Source organism: Suillus plorans (assembly GCF_016647745.1).
Source record: "Suillus plorans strain S12 chromosome Unknown HD556scaffold_43, whole genome shotgun sequence".
In the NCBI taxonomy this organism is placed as follows: Eukaryota; Fungi; Basidiomycota; class Agaricomycetes; order Boletales; family Suillaceae; genus Suillus; species Suillus plorans.
Window position 1 is genome coordinate 16,607 of NW_024537427.1, and position 15,598 is coordinate 32,204.

At 49.0% G+C, this 15,598-nt stretch overlaps 6 protein-coding genes across 6 annotated transcripts; 3 read left to right on the forward strand and 3 right to left on the reverse strand.

Annotated features, from left to right (window-relative positions):
• Positions 1 to 358: 358 nt before the first annotated feature.
• On the forward strand, positions 359 to 3,742 carry HD556DRAFT_1309904 (uncharacterized protein; the record flags this gene model as incomplete). The annotated part of the gene is made up of 11 exons (XM_041300342.1): positions 359 to 405; positions 458 to 960; positions 1,000 to 1,068; positions 1,106 to 1,239; positions 1,306 to 1,393; positions 1,443 to 1,582; positions 1,632 to 1,990; positions 2,044 to 2,627; positions 2,670 to 3,094; positions 3,205 to 3,494; positions 3,553 to 3,742. 11 exons carry the CDS (start codon positions 359 to 361, stop codon positions 3,740 to 3,742), a joined length of 2,829 nt encoding a protein of 942 aa, XP_041158157.1.
• A 351-nt stretch (positions 3,743 to 4,093) lies between these two features.
• On the reverse strand, positions 4,094 to 5,272 carry HD556DRAFT_645426 (uncharacterized protein). Its single transcript, XM_041311175.1, has 4 exons — positions 4,993 to 5,272; positions 4,706 to 4,907; positions 4,452 to 4,648; positions 4,094 to 4,397 (listed from the first exon to the last, which is right to left on the reverse strand). The coding sequence occupies exons 1-4, from the start codon at positions 5,169 to 5,171 to the stop codon at positions 4,181 to 4,183; spliced, it is 795 nt and encodes a 264-aa protein (XP_041158158.1). The 5' UTR covers positions 5,172 to 5,272; the 3' UTR covers positions 4,094 to 4,180.
• A 102-nt stretch (positions 5,273 to 5,374) lies between these two features.
• HD556DRAFT_1240639 (PI31 proteasome regulator N-terminal-domain-containing protein) lies at positions 5,375 to 6,547 on the reverse strand (the record flags this gene model as incomplete). The annotated part of the gene is made up of 2 exons (XM_041298137.1): positions 5,375 to 6,169; positions 6,221 to 6,547. 2 exons carry the CDS (start codon positions 6,545 to 6,547, stop codon positions 5,375 to 5,377), a joined length of 1,122 nt encoding a protein of 373 aa, XP_041158159.1.
• Positions 6,548 to 6,979: 432 nt separating this feature from the next.
• HD556DRAFT_644972 (P-loop containing nucleoside triphosphate hydrolase protein) lies at positions 6,980 to 10,497 on the forward strand. Its single transcript, XM_041311171.1, has 7 exons — positions 6,980 to 8,016; positions 8,069 to 8,345; positions 8,399 to 9,245; positions 9,295 to 9,878; positions 9,933 to 9,969; positions 10,023 to 10,108; positions 10,167 to 10,497. Exons 1-7 carry the CDS (start codon positions 7,220 to 7,222, stop codon positions 10,278 to 10,280), a joined length of 2,742 nt encoding a protein of 913 aa, XP_041158160.1. The 5' UTR covers positions 6,980 to 7,219; the 3' UTR covers positions 10,281 to 10,497.
• Positions 10,433 to 12,447, forward strand: HD556DRAFT_645023 (NADP-dependent oxidoreductase domain-containing protein). Its single transcript, XM_041311172.1, has 7 exons — positions 10,433 to 10,535; positions 10,602 to 11,009; positions 11,075 to 11,156; positions 11,210 to 11,434; positions 11,494 to 11,644; positions 11,703 to 12,076; positions 12,132 to 12,447. The coding sequence occupies exons 2-7, from the start codon at positions 10,780 to 10,782 to the stop codon at positions 12,222 to 12,224; spliced, it is 1,155 nt and encodes a 384-aa protein (XP_041158161.1). The 5' UTR covers positions 10,433 to 10,535; positions 10,602 to 10,779; the 3' UTR covers positions 12,225 to 12,447.
• Positions 12,324 to 15,553, reverse strand: HD556DRAFT_1385658 (uncharacterized protein). The gene is made up of 9 exons (XM_041303373.1): positions 15,245 to 15,553; positions 15,042 to 15,196; positions 14,866 to 14,991; positions 14,597 to 14,818; positions 14,080 to 14,530; positions 13,689 to 14,029; positions 12,906 to 13,638; positions 12,722 to 12,858; positions 12,324 to 12,669 (listed from the first exon to the last, which is right to left on the reverse strand). The coding sequence occupies exons 1-9, from the start codon at positions 15,530 to 15,532 to the stop codon at positions 12,561 to 12,563; spliced, it is 2,562 nt and encodes an 853-aa protein (XP_041158162.1). The 5' UTR covers positions 15,533 to 15,553; the 3' UTR covers positions 12,324 to 12,560.
• Between the last annotated feature and the right edge of the window lie 45 nt (positions 15,554 to 15,598).

Here is a 15,598-nt window from a genome sequence, read left to right on the forward strand (position 1 = left end):
GAGTAGGAGGACTGCGTTGAATGATACGGAAAGCTGATAGCAGAGTCATCATCAATATCAATATTTATGATCGCAGCGGGTGCAATTAATGATATCCTCGCGCGATTATGTAAACACCATGTTACGACTCGGACTGCGGGCCTGTCATAAGGCAAAACGCGTTTCACATCTGCTTGACACCCGGAACCAGGTCTGTTGTCCTATCGATGTTGCAACGATAAACCGCGGATAGCACCGGGGCAAATGACACGACTCCCTTTAGTCGAACCCCAAAAATGGCATTTTATTCCCACAGCAGTGCCATCGGAAACCTTACTGATCATCGAGTGAGAGCAGAAACGCGTTAGTTCCATCCACCATGGCCACTCCAGAACTGGGAAAACCTCATTTAGGGACTATCGAGGAGTGCGCATTCTTTGGCTTTTCATACGCGTCCTTGAATACTGACAATTGTCAGGTCTGGCTTGTCTGACACGCAGTTGTCCCGAACTGCCAGCGATGTTTCTGACCAGAGTGATGAAGAAGGATTCACATACCCTGAGTCAGACTCGGAAGAGGAGGAATTTGTTTACCCTGGTACCACTGAGGAGACCGCCGCTGTTGCTGGTGGAGGGGAGTCACCTTCCTCAGAAAATATGGCCACTTCCATTGCGGATCCAGAAGCAGAGCAAGAGCAAATACCCGTCTCACTTCCTATGGTGCCAGTAGATGTGATTGCATCTCCAGTATCTTTGCCAGCTATACCCGCGACCCAACCTCATCCATCTCCTGCTCAGTTGGAAGCTTTGTCTGCAGCTGCTTCTTCTGGGGACCTGTCTCTTTTGAAGAAGCTCTTCCAGACAGCTTCGCAAGGCAGTCAAGTTGAGGCCTTTGCACTGTCAAATGACGCGTCCCCTCGAACAGGCTTTACTGTTTTGCATGCCGCAGCTAGTCGAGGTTACTTAGACATTGTCAAGTGGCGTGAGTGATAACCTTCATTATTCTTTATATGTGCTCAAGTCACCGTCGTCTCAGTGGTAGAAGATTGCGGTGCAATTCCAGATCTAGAGGATCGCGAGGGAGAAGTAGGTGAAGACCATTAATACACACACATTGACGCTGACAGGTCACAAGACTGCTTTACACAAAGCCGCTCTTCATGGCCACCTACCAATTATCACATATTTACTACCGGATAGAGCAGACGTGAATGCTCGCGATGCTGACGGCTGGACAGCTCTCCACAACGCCTGTTCAAAAGTATGTCTTACCGATAACACCATTGTAAATTTTCCTGCGAAGAATCTTACGCTTATTGGATGTTAGGGCTATCTTGATATTGTGAGGTGGTTATGTGAGCATGGAGGTATTTCTAGTGTGGACGTTCGGAGTAAAGGTGGATGGACTCCTCTTAGTACGTGCTCAAATTTTTTTGTTCCATACTATCTCAAATGCTTTGCTAGTGAATGCAGCGTCAAAAGGACACTCGCCTATCGTCATATATCTACTTACAAAGCAAGAAGCAAATCCTCTTGTCCGGAATATTTGGGGTGAGACTGCATATGACGCTGCTGCTGCAGTATTCGAGGTATGGATATGTGAGGTGTGTCCACTTTCTTAATTGTTGTAAGCGTTTCCTTAAGTCCCCCCAGGTCCTACAAAAATCAGAAGCAGAGCGATGGCGCAGAACGACTGTCCCGTACAACCCTCTCGCGGTGCACACGACCGTCCCCTTGATCCTTTACGAGAACCAGCGTCTGGACGCACGGCTGAAAACATTGGCAGTGTCCGGTGGGAAGCCGAAGTGGTCACACTATGGCCTTGGTAGGCCGGGTCGGCGTGCACTATTCGAGTTGAAACTGCCTTCCCCAAATGACGCGGGCGCCACACTAGTTGCTGCCTGGCGAAGTGGTGTCCAGCTTCCACTCATCGGAGATCCTTGGTCATTACCAGAAACAGGCTCCAGGGACAGGCCCGCCGTTGAGGACTCCGAAAGAAGTCACTTCTGGCTGTAAGGACCAGCAGGTTATTTTTGATGAGCTTACTTACTAAAACGTCTTTTAGGTCTGATTGGACATTGGATTACCCTGGCGTTGATGTGGAGGCAGCCTGGGAATATGCAGAGGACTTTTCCTCACTCGATGAAGCCTGGATTGCCGAACCACCCCCTCAGCTTCAGCGTTTACTGAGCGGGAGTGGACTCATGACAGCTAGCTTGGGCACTCCTTCCAGAAGCCACAGCCGTACAAGCAGCAGTAGCTCAGTGACCTCCGCATCTGTGGCCGCACGCGCTCCGACGTGGGTAAGACGCAGACGCTGGGTCCGCGTGATGCGTCGTAGGCTTGACATCCCACCTCTACCGTTCCAGGAGCCGGATGGAGCCATGTACCATCTTACATCTGACGGCTCTCTCGTCCCATTTACCGAGAACGACCAGGGCGATTTTGGAGAAGGCGAAGGACAGGAACTCGGAGCGATGACCTCCACAAGACTGTCATCGGCCCAGGACTACGTCTCTCGTGCTTGGTATCTAGTCGGAACTCAACGGGATGCTGTCGTCGGCGAGGAGACTTTATCTGCTGTCGAAGCAAGGCGTGCTATTGCCAAACTTGAGCGTGCAACCACTGAATTGCGACAGGGTATTCTTAGTAAGCCTTTTGATGCAGCCTCTTGACGCATCATTTAATCAGATGGTATCCAAGGCGATGGTGATACAGAACGAAAAACTCAGGCTGAAGTCCTGCTCAACACCTACAGCAGAGAGCTCGAGCGTCGCCGACTCGCGGCTGGTAATCAAAGATGGCTCATCTCCGGCCCAGATGATGATTATGTGGAAGACGACGATGAGGACGAAGAGGAGTTCCGCTACCCTGGTTATACGCCTTCAGGCGCGCCTATCCACCCAAATTCTGTTTCTCATCCACCTACGGATTTGACTCCTCACCTCTCTCAGGCACCTGACTTCCGTGTGCCCACCCACGAAGCACCTCAGAAAGTTTTAAGTCCCAGGTGGACTGCCCCGACGCCTTACCAAGTCCATGCGCAATGGGAAAGAGACGATATGGTGTCCAATTGTAATGACTGTCATCGACGGTTCGGATTTCTTTTAAGAAGAGTAAGTCCTACCACGTCGGTTTTTTCTAATGATTGATTTGTGATCTTTCCTAGCATGTAAGATTAACCATTACCCGCACTTATTTTTCACGTCATCTGACCTTTCGTTAGCATTGTCGCAAGTGTGGTCGGATTTTTTGTGACCGTTGCTCTTCTCATCGAGCACTTCTCGATCCGTCCGTTATTGTTCGTGACCCTGTGTTTCCGGAATCCGCAGCATCCTCTTCAACTCAGCGTGTCTGTCAAGGGTGTCACGATGAAATCAATGCCAGTCTCCCCACCAGATTCTCAGGCTCCACCTCGTCCACCATGGAAAGAATCGTGGTCGATCAAAGAAGGCTCATGGCCCCTGGACAGCTTCACAGGCAGGAGTCTAGTTCGCAACTAAGCGACCTTGCAGAGTAAGTCAGGGTCCTTGGTGGCACCATAACTTGTTGGTGATGATCGCGATGATCCCAGGTGCCCTGTGTGCAGCACTAGCCTTGCAGATCTTGGACTACCGGCAGAACAAGAAGCCCACGTGAAGATTTGTCTAGAAGGAGACGCTGAGACAACACCTCAAGCTGCTAAATATCTGGTTTATAAGTTACCTGGCGAGAGCGCACTTCTGGGTGTCGAATGCAAGTTTTGTTTTATTACTCTTGTGTGACAATGACAATGATGGGAGTGGTTATGGTTTCACAGGTGTCATTTGTCTAGAGGAGTTTACAGAGGGTATGCATGTTGTATACCCCACAAGAGTCAACTGACTGACGTTGTAAATGCAGGCGCAGTTGTAGCGAGGCTCAGCTGCTTTTGTAGTTTCCACAATGGTCCGTGAGCACTTGCCTTCAATAAACAAACAGCCATGCTGATCAATGCTCAATATAGCTTGTTTGTCCTCGTGGCTGAAGAGAGGTAGAAGCTGCCCCATTCACGCGCGGTAGAGGAATGACGCATAGGGTATTTGTTCATTACTCAGTTCCGCTGTTTATACTCTCGAATCATGCACACTGATGTACGCTTTCTCTAACTAACGTCACATAATACGACTACAAGTAAAATAGCGCATATCTCACACATTATAGGTATTATGCTATGCCGCATGTCAATCACCATCCCTAGGTTCGAAAAAGGTGCTGTATCGCGCTCTGCTTTCATCAACCCGGATAATGCTGGAGATTTCTTCGTAGTCCGGTTCAATAATGTCTTGACCTTTGACACCATCATCCTGATCGTCTTCAAACCATGTTGACGGGTCTTCGTCGTCTTCATCGTCTTCATCCATATCGTCTTCGAGGTCAGAGTCCGTCGGCTTGTAGTTGCTATTCGGTTTATTTAGAACTAGTATGAAGATTGATGAATAATAAAACGCTCACATGAAGGCCCACATTCGTGCATCCATTTCTGCTTTGGAAAGGACTTCCCCTCTGATTGGGAGTCCTATGCGCTTCTTGCGTTCATCTGATCGTTGTTGTCTCGCTGCGTCTTGAGCATGGGCGCGTTGCTCCAGCTCTACTGCTTCCTGTAAACTCAGGGAGCCGACCTGTTGAGCACCATTTGGCGCGATGGGTGCCTGGAGTATCCCGAGGACATATGAGTGATCGAAAGTAACACAAACGTACATACTTACGTAGCGGGACAATGCCCTGTGCTTGGCATCGATTACACGAGGCATACGCGGCTGGTCGACAATCATGATCTCGTCGGCATTAATGTTGGTCTTCTTAAGACCGTTTCGAATTTCTTCGATGCCCTCGAGTTCGAGCAGGCGAGATTCGATGGCTGCTTGCTCAGCCGAAAGACGTTGTCCGAGAGCAGACGTGCAGGCTGATCTAAAAAGAAATGCGCACAAGGTTAATAGTGGAGCCACGGAGGCTACCATCATCACGAAATACCTGGGGTAAAAAATCCACGTACGACGAGTTTAAGAGTTTTGCATTCTGATCGTGCTGGTCATGTAGTTCTCGCACAGTCATTTGGGAGATGGATTTGGGCTTTGGCTTTGGAGGTGGGCGAAAGCCTGGGAGCACTGCGGTCTTCTTGGGACGCATTGGAGATGTAGGGGATTGGGGGCTGTGTGCGCGAAGGGGGGGCATGGTGTGCTAGAGCTAAGGGTGATACTTATTGCTGCTATTATGAGCGACCGGCTTTATAGCCCGCTTAATCCAGCAGGTTGCCGTTTTGGGCTTACCAGCGCGCAGTGATACACAGCGAGCTACAACGTTGTACAAGCGGCTAGCTAAGAGGGTACAAATACATCTTATATTCTTGCAATCGTAGTTATCACTCTCAATGCTCGTTATAATTCATCAGTTATACAAAATTCACAACTTTTCACATCGTTCGTTCTCACATAAACATATCTCCCTGTTTCAAGGTAAGCATCTACAATTGTTTTACTGCAGTGCACACTCACGGCTCCAGGGGGCATAAACTCGTCATTATCAGGATCTCTTACATTCCCGCTTCCCGGAGGTCCACGCCGGGGTCTCCCATTGAAACTTGGGTTGAAGGGACCAGGATTTGGTCCTATCGGATCAAAACGAGCACCCGGTGGGGCTCCCATCGGAGGGAGATAGCCGTCCCCACCCCATGGTCCTCGCATCTCCTGTCCCCGGTTACCTCTCATACCAAATATAGGGTGACCCGGACCAACAAACATTCCGTCTCCTCCATTGCCGGGGAATAGTGAAGGAGGCTGGAAAGGGTTGATGCCACCGAAAGGATCAAGGTCTTGACGACCGATCTCCAGCGGATTACGAGGTCGCAAACCGGGGGGTAAGAAGTATGGGTCATCTGGGTAAGGTGGCGAGTCTGGTCGTGGAGGGGCAGGAGGGGGAATCTCCGCGCGGGGAGCGGATCCAGCATTGCTGGATGAATCCTCAGTTTCTTCGATATATCCTTCTTTGCGCAGCCCCGGAATGAGTTTCTGTATTATCTTGAGTTTGAGCTGAGATATGAAATCTGTTATACGGTTGGACGAAATGAAGCCATGGACCAGCGGCGGGGTGTCCGACTTGGCTGCGTCATAGGGGTAAAACGATGGTGAGACAAAGTCGTTTGTTGCAACATCCAGAGACGCAGACTTGTCACTCTAAAATTCTAAATTAAATACTGTTTTTCGAATCCATAAAATCTGACGCACTTCGACAGCAATGGCGCTGATCAATGTACGCTGACCGAGCTTGATGACCTTCACAACAAACTCAAGACCGCTTTGGTCATGCCTGTAACGAAAGGTACGATCTACCAGTCCTTTTGTGTTCCAGTCATCAGGAAGAACATTGTTAGGGTGTTCCTTTGCGGAAGATGTGTCATCCGTTGCAATTAAACGAAACGAGAGTGCAGAAAAGGCTGTGTGAACAAGCGCTGCCAAACCATCATGGGGAGACGTTAATGTCTTGTTTGTCGGTGGTAGTAAGTTAAGAAGAAGTCCAACAAGTGCAGAAGGATCCAATACGTTGTTAGCCATGAATTGAGTCCTGCAGGTAGCGTAGCAAGCAAGATAGTCATCCTACTATAGCTTACTTATTAGTCAAGACCTTCCAGGTCTAACAAGACCAAACAACACTTACTTCAAGACCACCACCACCAAGTCGTTGTATACAAGCATGGTGCGCAGGGATAGATCATATTCCCCGGACACGTCAAACAAAAGGGTAAGACCATCTCATCGTTCACCCCGGTCTCCTTCGCCGACCAGGCGAAATACCCAAAGACCTAGCAGGAGATACGACGACGAACGTGATAATAGAGAACGTGATCGCCCGAGAGACCGGGATAGGGAACGTGATAAAGACCGCTATCGTGACGACAGGTATCGCGATGATAGACACAGAGACGATAGGCGCCGTGACAGTTACAGGGATGATAGAAGAGACGACCGTCGGCGCTCCCGTTCAACGGACCGCAAAGACCGGGAAAGACGACCGCTTTCCCCTCCTCCAAAACCTCAAGTAGCCGTAGGTGCCACGCAAACTCCCCCACCTGAAGATGAGAAACTCAAGGCGAAGAGGGCAAAGCTGGAGGCTTGGAAGAAGGACCGCGAAGCTAAGAAGGCTCTTGATGAGGCTAAAGTCAAAGCTATGGCTCTTGCAGGCAAATCTGCACCAGGTGAGCACATTTTTAATATGAGTGGCACTTCATGATTTCACACCACTTGATCCATGCCTTATTAGTTTCTGCCCCGACCGCAACGTCCGCCAAACCTGGGACTTCTCTGAACCGTGCGGCCCTCACAGGTCTTGGGCTCAAAGGTCTTCCTCTCAAACCTGAAGTTCTAAAAGTGTCAAAGGGTGCTGCGGCCATGGACGATTCAGACGAGACCAAGCAACGGAAGCTTGAGACCCTTGGCGAAATGCCTGCTGTCGACATGACAATGGCGGATGGAGAAGCTAGTGTTGGCGACCTGGAAGTTGACGACGATGACGAAGAGGCGAACAGGATGGACCAAGCGATCAAAAGCAAGGCTGCAGACGCCATGGAAGAGGACGAGGACGCGGTCGACCCCCTCGATGCCTTCATGTCGAGTGTGTCGGTTGAAGTGAAGAAGGTCGACGAGGAAGACTTGAAAAAGATGATCGGCGTCAAAGGCATATCTTCTAAACCTCTCGCCGAACGTATGGGCGATGATGGGGAGGATGAAGTCATGGAAGCCGTTGTTGTGGAAGACGAGCTTGATACTACCGATCTTAATCCTGAAGACATACTTGCTCTTGCGGCAAAGAAGGCAAAGAAGAAAGATATCGCCGCTGTCGACCATTCTCGTGTCAAATATGAGCCCTTCCGGAAGGAATTTTATGTTCCCCCTCCAGACATTGCTGCTATGACAGACGAGGAAGCTGACCTCTTGCGACTAGAACTTGACGGCATCAAAATCCGTGGTATTGACTGCCCGCGGCCAGTGACCAAGTGGAGTCATTTTGGTCTTCCAGCCAGCTGGTAGGTATTAACTACTTTTCGAAGTTTCGTCATTGACTGACGCATTTCAAAGTTTGGATGTTATCAAACGCCTCAATTATATTGCACCAACTGCCATTCAAGCTCAAGCTATCCCTGCAATTATGTCTGGTCGCGACGTCATTGGTGTGGCAAAGACAGGTTCAGGGAAGACCATAGCATTTCTCCTCCCTTTGTTCCGTCACATCAAGGACCAGCGGCCCCTGGAGCAGATGGAAGGCCCTCTTGCGATTGTCATGACTCCTACCCGCGAGCTGGCAGTGCAAATCCATCGAGAATGCAAGCCATTCTTACGGGTGATGAACCTTCGTGTATGTTTCTCGTATCTTTGATCTATCCACAATATCTTATTCCGCATCATTAGGCTGTGTGCGCATATGGTGGTTCTCCAATCAAGGACCAGATTGCTGAGCTGAAGAAGGGTGCTGAGATCATTGTATGCACACCTGGTCGCATGATCGACCTCCTCACTGCCAATTCTGGCCGGGTGACAAACCTTAAGCGTGTCACTTATGTGGTTCTTGATGAAGCTGATCGGATGTTTGACATGGGTTTCGAACCTCAAGTCATGAAGATCATCAACAACATTCGACCTGACCGCCAAACGGTGCTCTTCTCTGCGACGTTCCCGAAACAAATGGACTCTCTCGCAAGGAAAATTCTACAGAAACCTCTTGAAATCACTGTTGGCGGGCGTTCTGTAGTCGCCGCGGAGATCGAGCAGATTGTTGAAGTGCGTCCAGAGGAGTCCAAGTTCAATCGCCTCTTGGATATCCTGGGGCAGATGTATAACGAAGACCCTGAGTGCCGTACTCTCATCTTTGTCGACAGACAGGAAGCTGCTGATAACTTGCTCCGCGACCTTATGCGCAAAGGGTACTTATGCATGTCCCTGCATGGAGGCAAGGATCAGGTTGATCGTGATTCTACCATTGCCGACTTTAAATCTGGAGTTGTTCCCATCGTCATCGCTACTTCTGTCGCTGCTCGTGGTTTGGATGTCAAACAGCTTAAGCTTGTTATCAACTTCGACGCACCTAATCATATGGAAGACTATGTTCATCGCGCTGGTCGTACGGGGAGAGCAGGCAATAAAGGCACATGTGTTACATTCATAACTCCTGAACAAGAAAGGTACTCTGTTGATATCTACCGTGCGCTTAAGGCAAGTAATGCAGCTGTTCCAAGTGAGCTTGAGGAGCTGGCCAACGGTATGTTTCGCTCTATTGTATTTGTGATCTATGCTTATTACGTCGTTAGGCTTCTTGGAAAAGGTCAAGTCTGGGAAGGCGCAAGTTGCAGGCTCAGGATTTGGTGGAAAAGGTCTTGACAGGCTCGATAAAGAGCGTGAAGCTAAAGATCGGGCTGAGCGGAAAGCTTACGGTGAACCCGAAGAAGAAAAAGTTGATGAAGCTGCTGTCAAGACTCCCACGACTGCTGGTGATGATATGACATTCGGCAACTTCAAAGTCGAAATCAAGCGTGGTCCCGCTCCTGATTCTTCGAAGGGGTTACTTGGAGTGGCCGGAGCAGCTGCAGCTGCTAGGCGACTCGCACATGCAAAGGAAGAAGAGAAGCTTCAGGCGTCACTCAAAGCTGCCCAGGATGCTGCTGCGCGTGCAGGGAAAGACACAGCCGCGCATAAGCAAGCCCTGAGTGTCATGGCAAAGCTGAACGCACAGATGAAGGCGACGAGACTGGTCCTGCAGTCTCAAATCCAGGCAGACGAAAGTGGTCTCAGAAAAGCCAACCTCGACTCTACAGACTTCCACGCGATCATACCCATCAATGATTACCCGCAGAAGGCCAGATGGAGGGTCACCAACAAGGAAACTATGGTTCAGGTGCGTTGTTCATAGTTACGTGTGGCCATATACTCATATTTTTCTCTTGGTTAGCTTATTGATATGACCGGCGCATCAGTCACCAACAAAGGTTTGTCCAGAAGCATGATTGTTCAGCATCTTAATTTGACCTGATTGTAACAGGTATATATTACGAATCTGGGAAAGAGCCTCCTCTGGAAGGACCACCCAAACTCCATCTGCTGATCGAGTCCAACGAGGAATACAGGGTGAGCGCGTTCGATTACACGTTACTTGGTGTAGTCCACTGAATTGACACACTTTTAGGTGGAACAAGCTGTGCGAGAGATCAAACGTTTGCTCATCGAAGCGTCTGCTGCAGCACTGCAAGCAGAGATGCGGAATCCCACTGCAGTGGCGGGGAGATACAGCGTTGTGTAGAGTTCCGGGTATGGTGTTGTGCAGCCCCGACAGTAGTCGCGCTATGTAACGTGCTACTCATACCTTGAGAATTACTTGTGTTTTTTAATTTAACCTGATCAGTGATCTCGATCGATCGATTACGGGTTGCGATTTCGAAATTCGTGTGACTGCCATGTGCGCACGCCACAAAGAATATATATATTTTATATTCTTGACTCGTCTGCCATGACACCTCTATTATGTACTGTATCAGCCTGTCTTACACACAAACCCGTGAGTGACTCGGTTCCGAAATCGCGGATAATTAGCTCACTCAGAACCTGCCGGTACACTACGTAGGCTGACTTGAAGTTTGTGCACTACAACTTACTCAGACAACTGACGCGTTTCTCTGGCATCACAGTGATCACGCGATGGTGCTGACGAGGTGTCAAGATGTATAAAATGCTGCCAACCTTCACGCAAACTGCATTTCAACAACTCCAACCCACTCAACTTTACAACCATATCTAACGAAATGACCTCGTTGTGGGCACACGTGCCAAAGCCATTATCTAGGCTAGCGCGATATCGCGTATTATCCCCTCATGCGGGCGTTCATGTCTCACCCTTACAGCTCGGTGCCATGAGCATCGGTGACAAGTGGGAGAAACTTGGGATGGGTAGTATGGACAAGATATCCTCATTCAAGCTCCTCGACGCCTTCTACGATGCTGGGGGTAACTTCATCGACACTGCCAATAACTAGTGGGTATTGTGTCGCAGTCATGTTGAATTCGTCCTCGTCGCTGACACACTTCACAACCTCTCAGTCAAGATCAAAGTTCTGAAGAATTCATCGGAGAGTGGGCAGAGGAACGGGGGATCCGTGACCAGCTCGTGATCGCTACAAAAGTAACTGTGGCATTCTATGAATATAGTTCGCTGCTGACGCACATTTATCAAAGTACACGATCAATTACCAGCGCGGTAACGATGCCATTCGCCAGAAGACATTATATACCGGTAACAACGTCAAATCGATGCACCTCAGCGTTGAGGCCAGTTTGAAGAAACTGAGGACTTCATATATCGACATTCTGTACGTGCACTGGTGGGACTGGGATACTTCCGTCGAAGAGGTCATGAACGGTCTGCATGTACTGGTGCAACAAGGGAAAGTGTTGTATCTCGTGAGTGTCCCCATTTCTATGCTGACATGAACATATATGTTAACATGTATCGCTGGCAGGGCATCTCAGACTCTCCTGCTTGGGTCGTGTCCAAAGCGAACCAGTATGCTCGGGATCATGGAAAATCACCGTTTGTGATCTACCAAGGTGCTTGGAACGTCATGCTTCGGGACTTTGAACGAGATATCATACCAATGGCCCGCTCCGAAGGTAGTTCAACCTTGTTGCTCGCTATCTGGTGCCTCCACTTACGTTCACCCCTGCACAGGTCTTGCACTTGCCCCTTGGAATGTTCTTGCCGGTGGAAAATTTCGAACCGACGAAGAAGAGGAGCGCCGCCGACAAACAGGAGAGAAAGGTCGCATGCTCATGAATCCCAGCTGGGAACGCAACGAGACGGAGAGGGCAATGAGCGCAGCATTAGAGAAGGTCGCGAAAGAAGTCGGTGCTAAACACATCACATCTGTGGCCATTGCATATCTTATGCAGAAAACGCCCTATGTGTTCCCGATTATTGGTGGGCGAAAAGTGGAGCAGCTGGAGGCCAACTTGGAGTCTCTGGCGATTTCGCTAACACCCGAACACGTGAAGTATTTGGAGAGTATCATTCCTTTCGATCCCGGCTTCCCCTCCTCGTTCATCGTGAGTCACATCAGCGCTTTGTTGTGTCAGATTACTGAGGCCTGATTCCATTCAGGGTGATGGCAAGCAATACAATTTTCTATTGAGCAGTGCTGCATATTTCGAGAAGCAGCCGCAGGAAAAACCCATAGTTCCGGATGTTGATTAGTATGGCACTGCTTGTATATGATATCCTCAAGAAGTTATGGTCATAACTGTACAATGTGTCTATTACCGTCTGGCTCTAAATATTCCTCGTTTTTCACAGACTCTCCGAGAGAGTTATGAAACGGCAGAGACACGGTTGATTTTTTTTATTGATTGTATGATAAAGACGAAAAGATGCTAGCCGGGTATCTCGTAGTTGCCAATAATAATAATCCTCGTATATTGTGACAAAGATTTGGGTACTGAGCAGTTGATAACCCTAGCGGTATCCTACAGTGATTCCTTATCCTCTCAAGCAGACAAAAAGTACAACAGATCAAAGATATAGAAGTGCTAACTATTCGTTCTTGGAGATTTCCCGCAGCGATGGCGGGCGAGACATCGAAAGTTCCAATTTTGATGCCATTTTGATGATCTCTTCCTCCAGCTCGGCTATCTTGGTGCGCCTATGATAATCGAGTTAGTTTAGAAGCAGCTAATTCAACACGAAGTGCATACTCTTGGTTCGATCGCTCTCCAAATTGGAAAGCCTGGGATAATCCTAGTCCACTCTCACTCAAATGCTTCTTGCGCTCTGCCTCCTTCGCAGCCATGTCATTCAAACTAGGCAACATTCGGTCGTACTCGCGTTTAAGCTACACAATAGTCAGCTGAGATCCAAACCCAGGGGTAAAATGATTACCAGTGATGTTCGCGCAGCGAGCGATTGCTCATCGTACCTGCCCGCCCCAGCGATCTCTGCCTTCATTCTCCGTAATTCTTCAAACCACTTCGTCTCATATTCACTAAGCTTCGGCGACGCTTGTTGCATAAGCGTCTGCAGTCTGTGATCCAGCCTCGATGCCAGCGCCCTGTATGCTTCCCGTATTCTCTCGAGCCGCTCTTTAACTTCGCTATTCCGCGAGCCGCCCAGCTGTTCAATGAGATCAAGCATCGCACCACATTTCTGTTGCTGTCGCTCAAATTCCTTCGCCTGCAGTTCGGCTCGTACTTCTGTGGCTTTATATGCGAGGATAATTTCGTGGATCTGCGACGTCAAGCCTTCAATTGTTGAACCCAGATATCGCAATGTTTCAGGAGTGAGCACGAATTCTGTTTTGGTGTTTGGGGTCCCAACCGTGATGCGAGGATTGCTGGGCAGTCCAGAGGGACGCGAAAGCGTTGGAGGTGGCACGAAGGGCTCCGTGCCTAAAAGCGAGATGTACGCCAATGGTCCTTCAATGGGCGCAAGAAAATCCTCTGTTTCAGAAGTTTTATTTTTGTCAGGAAGATTAGGAGCTGTCCGAGAGAGAGAGAGATCGGTGCGAAGGTTGAGTGGGAAGGATGTAAAACGAAAGACGGAGGTAAGGATTAGAATACTGTACGAGAGATAGACGTCGTTTGGTACAGATATAGCAATAATCGGATTCGAGCATCTATTGACCAGTGAATCATTAAGATCGTAGAAGCTTATTCATCCACATACCTTCGGTCCACTGAATAGGTATTCAGCAAGGGCACGACGTGCGTGCCTGCCGACTTTTGCAATGCTTGATTCAATGCAACACCGTCGTCGTCATCTACGCGGAGTCCGTTGGTGAGACATTGCAGCAGGTCTCCGAAATCAAGGACATGGACGCCAAAAGCATGGTAGACGTAGACAGTATCGTCATGTATCGGATCCATCAATAAGACAGGGTGGTTTGCCTGAAGGAGGTCGAGAATGGGTGTGCCTGATGACAAAGGAGAGGTTTGTTTCAGCATCGAAATCAAGCCCAAGTCTATGCACTCGTAAACTGCTAGCATAGGCAAGTCCTGAGAGTTATCCTGGAGTCGCGTCCATAAGCAGCAATGACACAACAAATTCAATGACACACCTGTTTGCTCTCCCACCGTGCTTCAACTTTCTCTACGTCTAAACACACATCAACTTTACCGTCCTGATAAGTGACAATAACAATTCCAAGACGCTCAGTCGCGCCTGCGTCTTCATCATCATCATCACGGAGGAAAGAAAGATACGCGATGTCCGTTGCATCACCGCCTTCACTGTCTTCCAATGAACGAGGCGAAGGCTGGAGGAGGAAAGGCCCCTGACGCATCGGTTGACTTTTGATGGTCGTAGGAGGGTGCATAGAGAAAGAGCGAGAGATTGCCGGGTACACAGTCCCAGGTGGAAGTTGCTTCAGCAGAGCTGTGACATATTTCCGTTGATAGTTGTAGAGCGTTGAAAGGGCTGATATTGCACTGGATGTTCCCTGAGATAGGAACTCTTGTTTAGCGGAGATGAAACACTCGAGTGCGTGGACGTAAGACGATGGAACAGATCTTGAAATCGATTAAGAAGTAAATTGATTAAGAAGTAGTTGTCACACAGGAAATGATGAGACTCACGCGTTTTGCGGCATGTAGGGGCATATAGCATATGTGTCTCCTGACCTCATAACAGCATAGACGGTGAGTGGGCCCCAATCTGCTTTTCCCTTTCCCAGAGTGAATGATGCGACCTCGCGCTCGGCAGGATCTTCAGCCAGATATGACTTTGAGGTCTTCTTCTCGGGAACAAAGGACAGAACTTGTTGGGGCTCTTCAGTATCAACCGAAATGTCATACTCTCTGAAAAAGGTTAGTAAATATAATAAACTCATCGTTGTGAACCCAACCTCAGTTTCCCATCGACAGTCATGACCATAAGAGTGGATCCTGCTTCGCCCCATGGGTGCCATTCAATCTTGGCTATGGGGGCAGACGCATGCGAATGATGGTAGAAAGATCCTACTTGGATTGACCTTTTCAAAAGGATCAGATGCTAATATTCATAGAAAAATCGCTCGCTTACTTGCAGTCCACAGAAGAAGGCACAAGCTTGGAATACCCAGCGCGAGGGAGGACCACAACTGCAACCTGGTATGCTCCCGCTACAGCTATGAGCTTCCCGCTCGGATTCAGTGCAAGTTGGTTTATTCCAAATTGAATATCTGGTGTATTCAAGATCTTCTCTAGCAGTGAGCCACGACTAGGATTGTCAGAATTGGCACGTACTTTGAAAGACTTGTTCGTACTCCTCCCAAGCTTAGAGTCCGAAAGAGACGTTATTCTCAGTTCGCATCCAGCAGCTACGATTAGATCAGAATCCTTGAGAACCATAACCTGACGACGTCCTGAAAGGGGGAGCCCATCCGTCGAAGGCCCCTCAAGCATAGATTTCTTCAATGTATTCGTAGAAAGTTCCAGTGACTCCTCTGACTGTCCTGTTGGACCTCCATAGGCTTTTGGAAGCGTAAATATTGGATGTCCTTCAAGCATTGTGCTCCAATCATCTTGGGTCATGGCTAATACTAGTCGCGTCGGTGAAGAGGGAGTGAAGTCGAACCGGCTCAGAAACGCGTCTGACCC